General features: G+C 44.1%; 1 protein-coding gene across 2 annotated transcripts in view; it reads left to right on the forward strand.

The window, feature by feature from the left end:
* Positions 1 to 16,218, forward strand: part of ccdc18 (coiled-coil domain containing 18) — a 149,119-nt gene that overhangs the window by 102,066 nt on the left and 30,835 nt on the right. For both annotated transcript variants that reach the window (XM_078560795.1, XM_078560794.1), the window contains exon 24: positions 13,933 to 14,076. In XM_078560795.1, coding sequence (XP_078416921.1) covers positions 13,933 to 14,076 — 144 coding nt within the window. The remainder of the gene's footprint in view (positions 1 to 13,932; positions 14,077 to 16,218) is intronic.

A 16,218-nucleotide genomic window follows, 5' to 3' on the forward strand; every position in this document is an offset into this window, starting at 1 on the left:
ATTTGACAGTGAGCTACTTAAGGAGGTGTTTAACAGGTGACCAAAAGTTTGGTCCCAGATGTAACTTTAAGGAGCATCTTAAAAGAGGAAAAGGGATTTAGGGAGGGAATTCCAGGGTTTAGAGCCTTAGCAGCTGAAGGCACAATGGACAGATTAAAATTGGGTACACTTAAGAAGACAGAATTGGAAAAGCACAGATATGTCACAGATGGAGAGAGAGAGAGAGATAGAGAGACGTGACGCAATGGAGGGATTTGCAAACGAAGATGAGAATTTAAAAATTAAGCTGCTGCTTGACTGTGAGCTAATGTATATCAGTGAGCACAGGAATGCGAGGTGAATGGGAGGGTGCAAGCTTGGACACAGGTCACACAGTTATGGATAACCTCAAGTTTACCAAGGATAGAATGTGGGAGGCCAGCCAGGAATATTCAAGCCTAGAGGCAACAAAGGCATAGGTTAGGGTTTCAGTAGCAGATGAGCCATGGCAAGGGAGTTGTCAGGCGATGTTACAGAGGTTACGGGAAAAATAGCGTAGTGCTAACACTGAATTAGTAATCCAGAGGTCTGGAATCATGCTCTGGAGACATTAGTTCACATCACACCATGGCAGCTGGGGGAATTTGAATTCAATTCATTAAATAAATCTGGAATAAAAAGCTACTCTCAGTAATGATGACCATGAAATTCCCCAGATTGTCAAAGTCCTTCAGGTATGGAAATGTGCTATCCTGTTCTGGCCTATATGTGACTTCTATGTGGATGACCCTTAGATGCCTTCTGAAATGACCTAGCATGTCACTCAGTTGTATCAAAGAGCTACAGAAAAGTTGAATAAAACCAGACCGAATACCCGGCATCAATCTAGGCATCAAACTAGCACAGCACAACCAGCCCAATTCACCTTGCTTTACTAAGTTCTGCTCACTAACATCTGGGGGCTTGTACCAAGCTTGGGAGAGCTGTCCCACAGACTAATCGAGCAACATCCTGACTTAGTCATACTCATAGAATCATATCTTACAGCCAATGTCCCAGACTCCTCCATCGCAATTCTTGGGTATATCCTGCCAGTAGCACAGATCTACAAGAGATGGCAGCACAGTGGTATATATTTGAGAGGAAATGTCACTGGGAATCCTCAACATTGACCAGACCCCATGGAGTTTCAAGGCATCAGCTCAAACATGAGAAAGGAAACCGCCTGCTGATCACCACCTACTGCCTTCCTTCAGCTAATGAATTAGTTCTCCTCCATGTTGGACACCACTTGGAAGAAGCACTGAGGATGACAAGGTCACAGAATGTACTTTAGATGGAGCACTTTATTGTCTTTCACCAAGAATAGCTCAATAGCACTGCTACTGACCGAGCTGGCCTAGTCCCGAAGGACATATCTAATTGGCTGGGCCTGCGCCAGGTGGGAGAGAGTCAACAAGAGGAAAAAACCTATCTGACTTCTTCCTTACCAATCTACCTGTTGCAGATGCATCTGTCAGTGACAGAATTGGTAGGAGTGACCATTGGACGGTCCTTGCGGAGACGAGGTCCCTCTTTCACACTGAGGACCCCCTTCATTGTGTTGTGTGGCACTACCACTGTGCTAAATGGGATAGATTCAGAATAGACCTAGGGGCTTAAAACTGGGCATCCACGTGGGCCAACAACAGGAGCAGAATTATATTCAACCACAATCTGTAACCTCAAGGCCTGGCATATATACCATTTCCATCAAGTCATGGTTCAATGAGGAGTGTAGGAGAGTGCAGGGAGCAACACCAGGCATACCTAAAAATGAGGTGCCAATCTGGAGAAGCTACAACACCGGACAAATGCATGCTAAACAGCATAAGCAGCACGCGATAGTCAAAGCTAAGTGATCCCACAACCAACGCAGTCATGGATGGTAGTGGACAATTCAACAACTAACCACAGCGGGATGCTTAATGAATAGCACCGTCCTCAATGATGACAGAGTCCAGCACTTACTCAATAATAATCTGCTGATAGTCACTTCAGATTCCGTCAGGACCACTCACAGCGGTCATACCTAGCACAAAAGGAAGATGGTTGTGGTTGCTGGAGGGCAATCATCTCAGTCCTAGGACATTGCTGCAGGAGCTCCTTAGAGCAGTGTCCTTGGCCCAGTCATCTTCAGCTGCTTCATCAACGAATGATATTCCTTCCATCATAAAGTCAGAAATGGGAATGTTCACTAATGATTACAGTGTTCACCTCCATTTGCAACTCCTCAGATAATGAAGCAGTGTGTGCCCACATGCAGCAAGACCTGGACAACATTCAGGCCTGACTGTGGCAAGTAACATTTGTGACACACAAGTGTAGGAAATAGTCATCTGCAACAAGAGAGGACCTAACCATCACCCTTGACATTCAGCTGATAACCATTGCTGAATCCCCACCATATGTGTGCTCCAGAATTTGCCGTGCCCCTAGCTGAGCTGTTCCAGTACAGTTGCAACACTGGCATCTATCCTGCAATGTGGAAAATTGCCCAGGTATGTCTGTACACAAGTAGGACAAGTGCAGCCCAGACAATTACCACCCCATCAGTCTATTCTCTATCTGTAAAGTGATGGAAGGAGTCATCAACAGTGCTATCAAGTGGCACTTGCTTAGCAATAACCTGCTCACTGACGCTCAGTTTGGGTTCCACTAGGGCCACTCAGTTCCTGACCTCATTACAGCCTTGGTTCAAACATGGGCAACATACAAACATATATACGAACATACGAATTAGGAGCAGGAGCAGGCCACTCGGCCCCTCAAACTTGCTCTGCCATTCAATAAGATCATGGCTGATCTGATTGTAACCTCAACCCCACATTCCTGCCTACCCTCGAAAACCTTTCACCCCCTTGCTGATCAAGAATCTATCTAGCTCTGCCTTAAAAAAAAATTCAAAGACTCTGCTTCCACTGCCTTTTGCGGAAGAGAGTTCCAAAGACACTTAACCCTCTGAAAGAAAAAAATCCTTCTCATCTCTTAAATGAGCAACCCTTTATTTTTAAACAGTCACCCCTAGTTCTAGATTCTCCCACAAGAGGAAACATCCTCTCCACATTCATCCTGCCAAGGCCCCTCAGGATCTTAAAGGTTTCAGTTAAGTCGCCATGTTAAGTATCCATGCTATTATGTTATCCCTACATGAGCTTTTATTTTCTGCAATAACCTTTGATGTAGCACTTTATCAAATGCCTTCTGGAAATTTAAGTACAGTACATCCACCAGTTCCCCTTTATCCACAGCACACGTGGCTCCTTTAAAGGACTCCCAATAAATTGGTTAGACATGATTTCCTTCTCACACAACCATGTTGAGTCTGCCTGATTGCCTTAAATTTTTCTAAGTGCCCTGCTATAACATCTTTAATAATAGCTTCTAACATTTTCCTTTTGACAGGTGTTAAGCTAACTGGCCTATAGTTTCCTGCTTTTTGTCTTCCTTTCTTTTTGAATAAAGAAGTTATATCCGCTATTCACTAATGTAATGGAACCTTCCCCGAATCTAGGGAATTTTGGAAAATTAAAACCAGTGCATCAACTATTTAACTAGCCACGTCTTTCAAGACCTTAGACTGAAGTCCATCCGGACCTGGGGATTTGTCAGCCTGCAGCCCCAACAATTTGCTCAATACCACTTGCCTGGTGATTGTAATTTTCCCAAGTTCCTCCCTCCCTTCCATTTCCTGATTTACAGCTATTTCCAGGATGTTACTTGTGTCCTCTATATTGATGATTGAGGCAAAATACCTGTTTAATTCATCTGCCATCTCCCTATAAAAGAGCTGAATTCCAGAAATGAGGTGAGAGTGACTCCCTAGGCATCAACCAGCATTTGACCTAGCAAGACGGGAGTCAATGGGAATTGGAGGGAAACCTCTCTGCTAGTTGGAGTCATACCTAGTACAAAGGAAGATGGTTGTGGTTGTTGGAGGTCAATTATCTCAGTTCCAGGACATCACTATAGGAGTTCCTCAGGGTAGTGTCCTAGGCCCAACCATCTTCAGCTGCTTCATCAATGACCTTCCTTCCATCATAAGGTCAGAAGTGGGGATGTTCGCTGATGATTGCACAATGTGCAGCACCATTCACGACTCAGATACTGAAACAGTCCATGTCCAAATGCAGCAAGACCTAGACAATATCCAGGTTTGAGCTGACAAGTGGCAAGTATCATTCTCACCATACAAGTGCCAGGCAATGACCATCTCCAAGAAGAGAGAATCTAACAATCATCCCTTGAAATTCAATAGCATTACCATCACTGAATCCCCCACTATCAACATCTTGGGGGTCTCCATTGTCCAGAAACTGAACTGAATTGGCCATATAAATAAGTGGCTACAAGAGCTGGTCAGAGGCTGGGAATCCTGCGGTGAGTATCACACCACCTGACTCCCCAAAGCCTGTCCACCATCTACACGGTACAAGTCAGGAGTGTGATGGTATACTCTCCATTTGCCTGGATGAGTGCAGCTCCAGCAACACTCAAGAAGCTTGACACCATCCAGGACAAATCAGCCAGCTTGATTGGCATCCCATCCACAAACATTCATTCCTCCACCACTGAAGCACAGTGGCAGCAGTGTGTACCATCTACAAGATGCACTGCAGGAACTCACTTAGCTTCCTTAGATAGCACCTTCTAAACTCAATGACTACCACCATCTAGAAGGACAAGGGCAGCAGATACATGGGAACACCACCACCACCACTCACCATCCTGACTTGGAAGTACGCTGCCGTTCCTTCTCTGTCACTGGATCAAAATCCTGGAACTTCATCCCTAACAGCACTGTGGGTGTACCTACACCACATGGACTACAATGGTTCAGGAAGGCAGCTCACCACCACCTCCTCAAGGGCAACTAGGGATGGGCAATAAATACTGGCCTAGCCACTGACACCCACATCCCATAAATTAATAAGTAAAAATATCCTGAGGATTGCCTTTGACCATAAATTGAACTGGACCAGCCACATACATACATAAATAAAAGCTCATGGTGTAGGGGGCAACATATTGGTATGGATAGAAGATTGGCTAGTTAACAGGAAACAGAGAGTAGCCATGAATGGGTCTTTTTCTGCTTGGCGGGATGTAACAAGTGGTGTGCCACAGGGATCAGTGCTGTGGCCTCAACTTTTTGCAATTTATATAAATGACTTGGATGAAGGGACAGATGGTATGGTTGCTAAATTTGCTGAAGACACAAAGATAGGTAAGAAAATGTCATGACTCACTGGCGATAGTGTGCTGCAATATCGAGCCCCACTGTTCCCCGAGCCGCAACAAATGTAAGAAATTTAATCAAACCACCTAATTGTTTAATTTAGGGTTAAAAGAATATGAGCACAGATTTGTAAACTTAATAAGTAAATAACTGTTTATTGAACAAATTGTCTTTAACCAGTGGCAAAAGAAAGAAATACGAACTGCTAATTTCTAACTCAATACCTAAACTCTACCCCTTAAATCCCTATACACACACATACAAGGCAGAAGACACAAAAAAACATGGATTTTAAGGGTGGAATAAAACAGTTAAATAGCACCAATCCCAGAGTACAGGATTCGATAGGTTGATTTTGAATGATGTCTTCTAAATGCCTTTCAGTTCTTTGTTGATGACATGAGGTGGTCTTCCAAGCACTTTCAGTCTTTAGTTCACTAGTTGAGTACTTGCTTTTCAATGTCTCTAACAGTGATTTTCCCCTTTTCCTCTTGACAGGGGTTTTTCAGCTAGCTATTATTGTAGAATTACTGGAATATTACACACACACACAGGGGAAGAGGTTTTAGCTCTTTTCTTTTTTCAGGTTAGGAGCTTTTTCTCTCTGCTGCACTGCTCTCACACAAACCCTGCTCACCTGGTTAGAAGCTGAGTAAAATGTTGTTGCCAGGCAGTTCCCTGTTAGACTAGACTCCTCCTCAGCACCATCCTGTCTTTCATGGCACATTCTGTTCCAGGACCGCAACATTGCATATATCCCTCACACTGTTCCAGTAGACATGTATTTCAAACTGCAGGCATTGTAATTTTAATCCACTGTCCAACAGAAATAAAAAGAAATGTGAGTGGGCAAAGACCTGGCAAATGGAGTATAATGTGGGCAAATGTGAAATTGTCCATTTGGGCAGGAAGAATTTAAAAGCAGCATATTATCTAAATGGTGAGATATTGCAGAGCTCTGAGATTCAAAGGGATTTGTGTGTCTTAATGCATGAATCACAAAAGGCTAGTATGCAGGTACAGCAGGTAATTAGGAAAGCTAATAGAATGTTATCATTTATTGCAAGAGGAATTGAATACAAAAATAGGGAGGTTATGCTTCAGTTGTGCAGAGTACTGAGACCACATCTGGAGTACTGTGTACAGTTTTGGCCCCCTTATTTAAGGAGATGTAAATGCATTAGAAGCTGTTCAGAAAAGGTTTACAAGACTAATATCAGGAATGGGTGGGTTGTCTTATGAGGAAAGGTTGGACAGGCTAAGCTTGTATCCACTGGAGTTTAGAAGAGGTGACTTGATCGAAACCGTAAAGATCCTGAGGGGTCTTGACAGAGTGGGTGTGGAGAGGACATCTCCTCTTGTGGGAGAATCTAGAACTAGGGGTCACAGTTTTAAAATTAAGGGTTCGTTCATTTAAGACTGAGATGAGGAGAAATTTTTCTGAGGGTGAGTCTTTGGGGCTCTCTTCCTCAAAAGGCAGTGGAAGCAGGGTCTTTGAATATTTTTAAGGCAGAGCTTGATAGATTCCTGATTTACAAGGGGGTGAAAGGTTATCGGGGGTAGGCGGGAGGTTAGAGTTAGGTCAGCCATGATCTTATTGAATGGCGGCGTGGGCTTGAAGGGCTGAGTGGCCTATTCCTCTCCTAGGTTTTATGTTGGTATGTATGTTCGTATGTACTGTGGCTGCAAGAGCAGGTCAGAGGTTGGAAGTGCTGTAACGCACATCTCGCCTCTTGGCGCCCCAAAGCCTTTCCACCATCTACGAGGCACAAGGAGTGTGCTGGAATATTCTCCACTTGCCTGGATGATTGCAGCTCCAACAACACTCAAGGAACTCAACACCATTGAGGGAAAAACAGTCCCCATCCACCACCTGAAACATTCATTCCCTCCACCACAGGTGCACTGTTCTTTTCGTGTGCACTATCCATAAGATGCACTACAGCAACTTGCTAAGACCTCTTTGACAGCATTTTCCAAACCCATGATCTCTACCAGCCAGAACAATGTGGATAGCAGGTAATGGGAACACCTGCAAAATCCCTCTCAAGTCACTTACCATCTTGCAACAATATCGCTATTACTTCACTGTCACTAGGTTAAAATCCTGGAACTCCCTCCATAACAGCATTGTGGGCGTACCTACACCACTTAAACTGTAGAGGTTGAAGAAGATGAATCCACCCTAGCTTTTGAAGGGAAATTAGAGATGGGTAATAAATGCTGGCTATGACAGTGAACCCTGCATCCTTCATATAAAGGAAAGGTGAAAATAAGCAGTCTTGGTGATGATGGGATATGTGATTAGAAGGTCATCTCGGGTGAAATATGGTAACAGCGTTGCAAACAGCCTGATTCAGCCTCATGCGTTCCTCAGGGAGAGGGATGGAGTTAGTGTCTGAGAAACAAAATTTGTGGCAGGAACCAAAGACAATGGCTTCAATCTTCCCAATATTTAGTTGGATGAAATTTCTGCCCATCCGTACTGAATATCATTCAGTCTTACAATTTTAGAGACAGTGGGGGGGGCTCAAGGGAGGTTGTGGTGAAGTAAAGTTAGCCTAGGTTTTTTTTGGATGTTGTTGACAAAGGGCAGTGTGTGATGGCAAGTTAAAGGATACAAAAAAGGGTCATTGGAGAAGAAGATAGACAATTGCAGAAGCTACAGTAAAAGCCTATAACTGCGTTAGGAATTGGGACTGTTAATAACCCTGTAGGGCAATTGAAAAATTCCCTCAGACTGATTCAAAGAGGGTTTGAAGGGAAGCATTAAAATATTACTTTGCATGAGCCTTTACTCCAAACAATGCTTAACCATCAGCAAGAAATTGCATTATGTATAGTAAAACTTTAAATATTAAAAAAGATGAGGAAGTCATCTATAACAAAGTTACCAATCTTAAACTAAATCTTTCTACGAGCCCAGATGACACCCACCCGAATGTCCTTAAACAGATAGGACATAGGCTTTTTAGTCCATAGCTTGCTTGAGCCAGAAACTGTTACCTCGAACTAGAAGGATGCTTGTGTAGTTTCTATTGTTAAAAAGGCAGGGCCAGAGAAACTATAGGCCTGTGAATTTGACTTTATTTGTGGATATGGTGATCAAAGGGATTTTTAAAATTCATTTATGGGATGTGGGCGTCGTTGGCTAGGCCGCCATTTATTGCCCACCCGTAATTGACCTTGAAAGTGGTGATGAGCTGCCTTCTTGAACCGCTGCAGTCCCTGTGGTGTAGGACACTGAAGGAATGGTGATATATTTCCATGTCAGGATGTATATGTCTTGGAGGGAACTTCCAGGTGGTGGTGGTGTTACCATGTATCTGCTGCCCTTGTCCTTCTAGGTGATAGCAATCATGGGTTTGGAAGGTGCTGCCTGAAGAGCCTTCGTGAGTTCTTGTGGATGGCACACACTGCTATCACTGTTTGTTGGTGGTGGAGGGAATGAATGGTTGTGGAAGGGGGCTGCTTTGTCCTGGCTGGCATCAAGCTTCTTGAGCATTGTTGGAGCTACACTCATCCAGGCAAGTAGAGAGTATTCCATCACTCTCCTGACTTGTGCCTTGTAGATGGTAGACAGGCTTTGGGGAATCAGGAGGTGAGTTATGCGTCACAGGATTCCTAGCCTCTCATCTGCTCTTGTAGCCACAGTACTTTTATGGCTAGTCTTGTTCTGTTTCTGGTCAATTGTAACCGCCAGATAGTGAGGCATTCAGTAATGGTAATGCCATTGAATGTCATGGGGCAATGATTAGATTCTCTCTTGTTGGAGATGGTCATTGCCTGGCACTTGTCAGCCCAAGCCTGGATATTGTTCAGATCCTGCTGCATTTGGACATGGACTGCTTTAGTATCTGAGGCGTCACAAATGGTGCTGAACATTGTGCAATCATCAGCAAACATCCCCACTTCTGACCTTATGCTGGAAGGAAGGTTATTGATGAAGCAGCTGAAGATGGTTGAACTGAGGACTCCTGCGGTGATGTCCTGGAACTGAGATAATTGACAGCCACAACCGTCTTCCTTTGTGTTTGGTATGACTTCAACGAGTGGAGAGTTTTCCCTCTGATTTCCATTGACCCTAGTTTTGCTAGGGCTCCTTGATGCCACCATCAGTCAAATGCTGCCTTGATGTCAAGGGCAGATCACTCTCACCTCACCTCTGGAGTTCAGCTCTTTTTGTCCATGTTTGAGCCAAGGCTGTAAAGAGGTCAGAAGCTGAGTAACCCTGGTGGAATGCAAACTGAGCATCAGGTGAGCAGGTTATTGCTAATTAAGCGCCACTTGATAGCACTGTTGATGACCCCTTCCATTACTGATGATTGAAAGTAGACTGATGGGGCTGGAATTGGCCAGGTTGGATTTGCCCTGCTTTTTGTTTACAGGACATATCCAGGTAGATGCCAGTGTTGTAGCTGTACTGGAACAGTTTGGCTCGGGACGCGGCAAGTTCTGGAGCACAAGTCTTTAGCACTATTGCTGGAATATTGTCAGGCCCCATAGCCTTTGCAGTATCCAGTGCCTTCAGCTGTTTCTTGATATCACGTGGAGTGAATCGAATTAGCTGAAGACTGGCATCTGTGATGCTGGGGATCTCTGGAGGAGGCCGAGATGGATCATCCACTCGGCATTTCTGGCTGAAGATTGTAACGAATGCTTCAACCTTATATTTTGCACTGATGTGCTGGGCGCCTCCATCTTTGAGGATGGGGATATTTGTGGAACCGCCTCCACCAGTGAGTTGTTTAATTGTCCACCAGCATTCACGACTCCATGAGGCAGGACTGCAGAGCTCAGATCTGATCTGTTAGTTGTGGAATTGCTTAGCTCTGTCTATCACTTGCAGTTTATGCTGTTTGGCATGCAAGTAGTTCTGGTTGTAGCTTCACCAGGTTGACAACTCATTTTTTAGGTTTGCCTGGTGCTACTCCAGGCATGCCCTCCTGCAGTCTTCATTGAACCAGGGTTAATCCTCTGGCTTGATGATAATGGTGGAGTGGGGGATATGCCAGGCCATGAGGTGACAGGTTGTGGTTGAGTACAATTCTGCTGCTGCTGATGGCCCACAGCACCTCATGGATGCCCAATCTTGGGTTGCTAGATCTGTTCGAAATCGATCCCATTTAGCACAGTGGTAGTGCCACACAACACGTTGGAGTGTATCCTCAATGTCAAGATGGGACTTCTCCACAATGACTGTGCAGTGGTCACTCTTACCAATACTGTCATGGACAGAAGCATCTGCGGCAGGCAGGTTGGTGAGGATGAGGTCAAGTATGTTTTTCCCTCTTGGTTCCCTCATCACCTGCCACAGACTCATCTAGCAGCTATGTCCTTTAGGACTCTGCAAACTTGGCCTGTGGCGGTGCTACCGAGCCACTCTTGGTGATGGACAGTGAAGTCCCCCTACTCAGTACATTCTGCACCCTTGCCACCCTCAGTGCTTCATCCAAATGGTGTTCAACATGGAGGAGCTCTGATTCATCAGCTGAGGGGAGGGGGGTGGAGAAGACATGGTAATCAGCAGGATGTTTCCTTGCCCATGTTTGACCCGATGTCATGAGACTTCATGGGGACCAGTGTCGATGATTAGGACTCCCAGGACAACTCCCTCCCGACTTGTATACCACTGTGCCGCCACCGCTACTGGGTCTGTCCTGCCGGTGGGTCAGGACATACCTAAGGATGGTGATGGTGGTGTCTGGGACATGATCTGTAAGGTATGATTCTGTGAGTTTGACTAGGTCAGGCTCTTGCTTGGCTAGGCTGTAAGACAGTTCTCCCAATTTTAGCACAAGTCCCTGGATGCTAGCAAGGAGCACTTTGCAGGGTTGACGGGGCTGGGTTTGCCGTTGTCATTTACGGTGCCTAGGTTGATGCCAGGTGGTCCGTCTGGTTTCATTCCTTTTCACTGGCTTTTTAACAGTTTGACACAACTGAGTGGCTTGCTAGGCCATTTCAGAGGGCATTTAAGAGTCAACCATGTTACTGTGGATCTGGAGTCACATGTAGGCCAGACCAGGTGAGGACAACAGATTTTCTTCCCTAAATGAACCAGATGGGTTTTCCCGACAATCGACAATGGTTTCATGGTCATCATTGGGCGTTTTTAATTCCAGATCTTTTTAAAATTCAAATTCTACCATCTGCTGTGGCAGGATTCGAACCCTGGCTCCCAGAGCATTACCCGGAGTCTCTGGATGCTATAAATGATTACCTAGACAGTGAATGTGTTATAAGTAGTATTAAACTTAGCTTCTGGAATAGAAAGTCATGTTTTACTAATTTGATTGAATTTTTTAAAGCAGCATTAAAGTTAGTGGATGAGGGAATCTTGACCTTGACCACTTGGATTTTCAGGAAGCATTTGATAAGATACCTCGCATTGTATTGCTCTACAAGACATCTTGAACAAATAGTGGGAAGCTGCTGCAGTGATGAAGAATTTGCTGCATGCCTGTAGACCAGGCTTGTCCAACCTTTTTGTGCAAGGGGCCACATTTTAATTTCTTTCTCGCTCTATACAAATTTTGGAAAGATAATGTTTGGTGCAGTGTTAAACATGAATTTCAATAAAATGCGGTATGAAGAAAAGAAACAATTTGCTGAGCAAAAATAAAGCAATGTCAAAGCAATAAATTGATGATTTAAAAACAAAGTAATTAATAAAGATAACTAAGCGAGAGAGAGGGTCAAATTGTGTTTGCCTGGCACACTCAGAGTCTCAGGGTGCTTACTCACTCACCTTCACCCACACCCACTGTGTGAGTTGGTGCGAGTGTGTTGTGTGGAGGTGAGGGTGAGAGTGAACCCTGAGACTGGGAGAGAGCCAGACACACACACTCTCTCACATCCACACACACACTCACACACTCACTCACTCTCTCTCTCTCTCTCTCTCTCTCTCTCTCTCTCTCTCTCACACCCACACACACACACCCACACTCACTCACTCACTCACTCACACTCTCTCTCTCACGCCCACACCCACTCTCTCTCTCTCTCTCACACACACTCACTCTTTCTCACACTCACACTTACTCTTTCTTATTCATCCACACAGACACACGCACTCAACTCATGCGCACATACACTCATTCACTCCCTCACTCTCACTTACTCACTCTTGCTCACACACACACTCATTCTCTCTCTCTCTTAGACACACATGCACTCACACGGTCTCATTCACACATACTCTCACTCACATACACACTCATGTACGCACTCACTCTCATATGCATGCACTCACCCACACACCCTCTCTCTCACACACGCACCCTTTCTCACACACCCACACTTTTTTTTTCTCTCTCCCTCTCTCTATCTCACACACACACTCTCACCCTCGCCCTCTGGCGCCGCCTCTCCCCGTTCAGTAGTCATGCGGTAGTAGAAACAGCCTGTGATTGGTGAAGCTGCTCCTTGCAGAATCTTCAACTTCACTTACTGGCAATTTGAATACCTGGTCCGTGGGCCTGATAGTGGCCCGCAGGTCCCATATTTTACAAGCCTGATATAGACAATGTTGTTATAAGTTGTTACAGTAACAGGAGTATGGTGCCCAGCCCCTTGATTCTGTTCCACCATTTAGTTATGTCATGGCTGATCTAGATCTTAACTCCATCCACCCACTTTTGTACCATAACCCTTAATGAATACCTTTGCCCAACAAAATTCTGTAAATCTTAGTCTTGAAACTTTCAACTGACGAACTCTACTGCTTTTTGCAGGAGAGAGTTCCAGATTTCCACTCCCCTTTACAATGACTGTGGATTTGCTTGGACATCAGTTATTAGTGGTGCCCTACAGGAATTTTCACTCTTTACTGTCATTATTAATGATCTAGATGAAGATGCTGTAGAATGATCCACATTTTTATCTCTGATGCAAAGATTTTTGCAATAGGATGGTAGAACAGATTAAACCACAGTAAGCAGCCCTTGTGTGTTGGGGCCCTCATTTGGAAAATGGTATTTAACTGAGACAAGTACAGTTTAGTGTGTGTGGGTGGAACTATTGCTAAAAGTAGATAAAGTCTTTCCAGCTTTCACTCCATACTTCTGAGTGGCAGCCACCAAGATAATTTGAAATGAGCAAAGGGCCAACAAAAGTCTGGCAGATTATGTATGGTTCATATGGCAACAGAAAACAGGCTCCATTTCTACACCCCCAATTTCTCTACATGTGTGTTTCAACAAAGTTAGATAAATATCATTCAGATCGCAAAGTGATTGCACAATTTACCTGTAACTGTTCTCTATATGGATACTATAGATATCAGGAGATCCTTTGTACAGCTTTACTCAGTCTAGAATTTCAGCTTTCACTTGAGGAAGTTGTTAATACAGAGTATATAGTTAAATATTCAATATTGTATGCTTGAACAGCTAAAATTAATTTTTTAGAAAATTGGAAAGGAAGAATGAGAAAGGCCATATCTATATTGCTAATATGTCACTTCTTAGTAGACAAAGGCAAAATTTTATGCCCAAGTACTTTTTTTGCTCCCTTGGTTGAATACAAATGGCAGTTCAGCATTTCCTGATTTAAGGAACACAGCTGAGCAGTAAGTATGTCCCTTTCAATCTGAATCTCTGTGGTACCCAAATTACCTATTAAGGTTGCCTCTTGAAAATGAAACCAACTCTAACATCACTTTGTATGGATAGGTGGAAACTTTGGATGAAAATCTACAGCTCATACAAGAAGAGTTACGTGAAAAAGACTTTAAGCTGCTACAAAGGGAACAACAAATAAATCAGATGAGAAGTGAAGTTGAAGGAAAGGATATACAGATCAAGGAATATGAGCAGGTAAATATAACCAAGTATACTTCAGCAACAGAAAGTTACACAGATAAGTAGCTTCTTTAATGTGGAATGTGGGAAAGCTTGGCTGACTAGAGTTGATTACTGAAATGAGGGTTAAAGCCATGGAAAAACTTAACGATGTGCCCAAGAACTTTAAATTTGGGGTGGTGGGGGACTGGGAGCCAAATTAGTTTGGCGCTAATGGGGTAATAGGAAAGGCACTTGGTATAGGATAGAATACAAGCAGCAGAGTTTTTGGAGCTGTACATTATGGAGGGTGACGAATGGAAGACCAGTAAAGAGAACATTGGAGTAATCAAATGTGGAGGTGTTCGTAGCGGGGCGTTTTGCCAGTGCTGTTTGGAGGGCTTTGAACTAACTTGGTAGGGGTGTGGGAACTAGGAGAAACAATTAGAAGGGAATACCAGGGTGTACAAAATACAGGGAGAGACAGATAGCACAAGTATAGAAAATAGTAAGTTAGTAGGTGGAGTCGGAGTAAGGGAGAAAGTCATGAAATCTAAATCAGGGTTACTGTGCATGTATGTGAATGCCCGGAGTATAGTAAATAAGATTGTGGAGTTACAAGCACCAATTGCTATGTGGAAATATGATATTGTTGTGATAACAGAGACCTGGCTCAAGGAAGGGCAGGGCTGGGTGTTAAATATTCCTGGGTACAAGGTGTTCAGAAAAGATAAGAAAGGAAGAAAAGGAGGAGAGATGGCAGTATTGGCTAAGGAGAGCATTGCAGTGCTGGAGAAAGAGGATGCCCCACAGGGTTCAAGGACTGAATCAATTTGGCTAGAGCTAAGGTGCAAAAAGGATGCAATTATATTGCTCGGTGTAGTCTATAGACCGCCAACTAGTGGGAAGGATGTAGAGGAACAAATCTGCAAGGAAATTACAAAGAGACACAAACATTATAGAATAGTTATAATGGGGGACTTTAATTACCTAAATGTAGACTGGGACAGTGGTAGTATAAAGGGCAGAGAGGGACAAGAGTTCCTAGATTGTGTTCAGGAGGATTTTCTACAATTATAGATGAGCTGGTTAGTTTGGGTGTGGGTAGTGGAGGATGGGAGACAGGCCGGGAGAGCATTAGAATTGTCAAATCTGAAGGTGACAAAACATGGCTTAGGGTTTGATTAGAAGGCTGAGATAACAGTGAAGGCCAGTGATGTTTTGAAGGTGCATATAGCTTTTTTTTGTCACGATATGGGGTCAGAAGTTCAGCTTAGGGTCGAATGGGATGCAAAGTTGCAAACAATCTAGTTCAGTCTAAGACACTGGGGAGTGAGATGGAGTTGGTTGCAAGACTATAAGGTTTGTGGTAGGAGCTGAAACTGTAGCCTTTGATTTTCCCACTGTTTAACTGGAAGAAATTGCAGTTTATCCAAAACTACTACAGAGATGTAGTCTGACAACACAGACAGTGGAAGGGAGTGGTGGTGAGGCGCAGCTGGGTAACATCAACATATATGAGGAAAATTTCCCCACGTCTGGGGATGATGTCACTAAGAGATAGCATGTAAAGAAGATATAGGAGGGTTCCAGGGGTAACGGTGCGAACAGGAAGAGAGATTGCTGAAGATGCTCTGGTTACACTCAGATAAGCATGGCTGGAACAAAGTGAAGGTATTCCTACTGAGCTGCGGAGAGGTGTTGGAGTAGGGTGTTGTGATCAAAGGTATCAAAAGCAGCATAGACGTCTCGGAAGGATAATGCATCACAAACATAGAGGATGTAATTTGTGACTAATTCAGGTTGTTTGGTGCTGTGGCAGAGGTGAAAACCTTGAGGTTCAAACATGGAGTTGCAGGAAAGATTGGCAAAGTTTTGGGAGGCAACAATGCTCAAGGACCTTGGAAAGAGAGATTGAAGATGAGACGATTGTTTGCAAGGACAGACATATATAAGGAGTGGAGTGATAATGGTTTTGCAAAGGAGGGAAAGCAATATCTGAGGATTGCAGACTACTTGCAATGTCAGCCAGCATGGAGGGCAGGAAGGGAGGTTGAGTGGTCAGTACATACGAACAATGAATTAGGAACAGGAGTAGGCCATTTGGCCTCTCGAGCCTGCTCTGCCATTCGATAAGATCATGGCTGATCTGATTGTGGCCTCAACTCCACCTGAAAC

Source organism: Cetorhinus maximus, chromosome 17 (genome assembly GCF_964194155.1).
Source record: "Cetorhinus maximus chromosome 17, sCetMax3.hap1.1, whole genome shotgun sequence".
Lineage (NCBI taxonomy): Eukaryota > Metazoa > Chordata > Chondrichthyes > Lamniformes > Cetorhinidae > Cetorhinus > Cetorhinus maximus.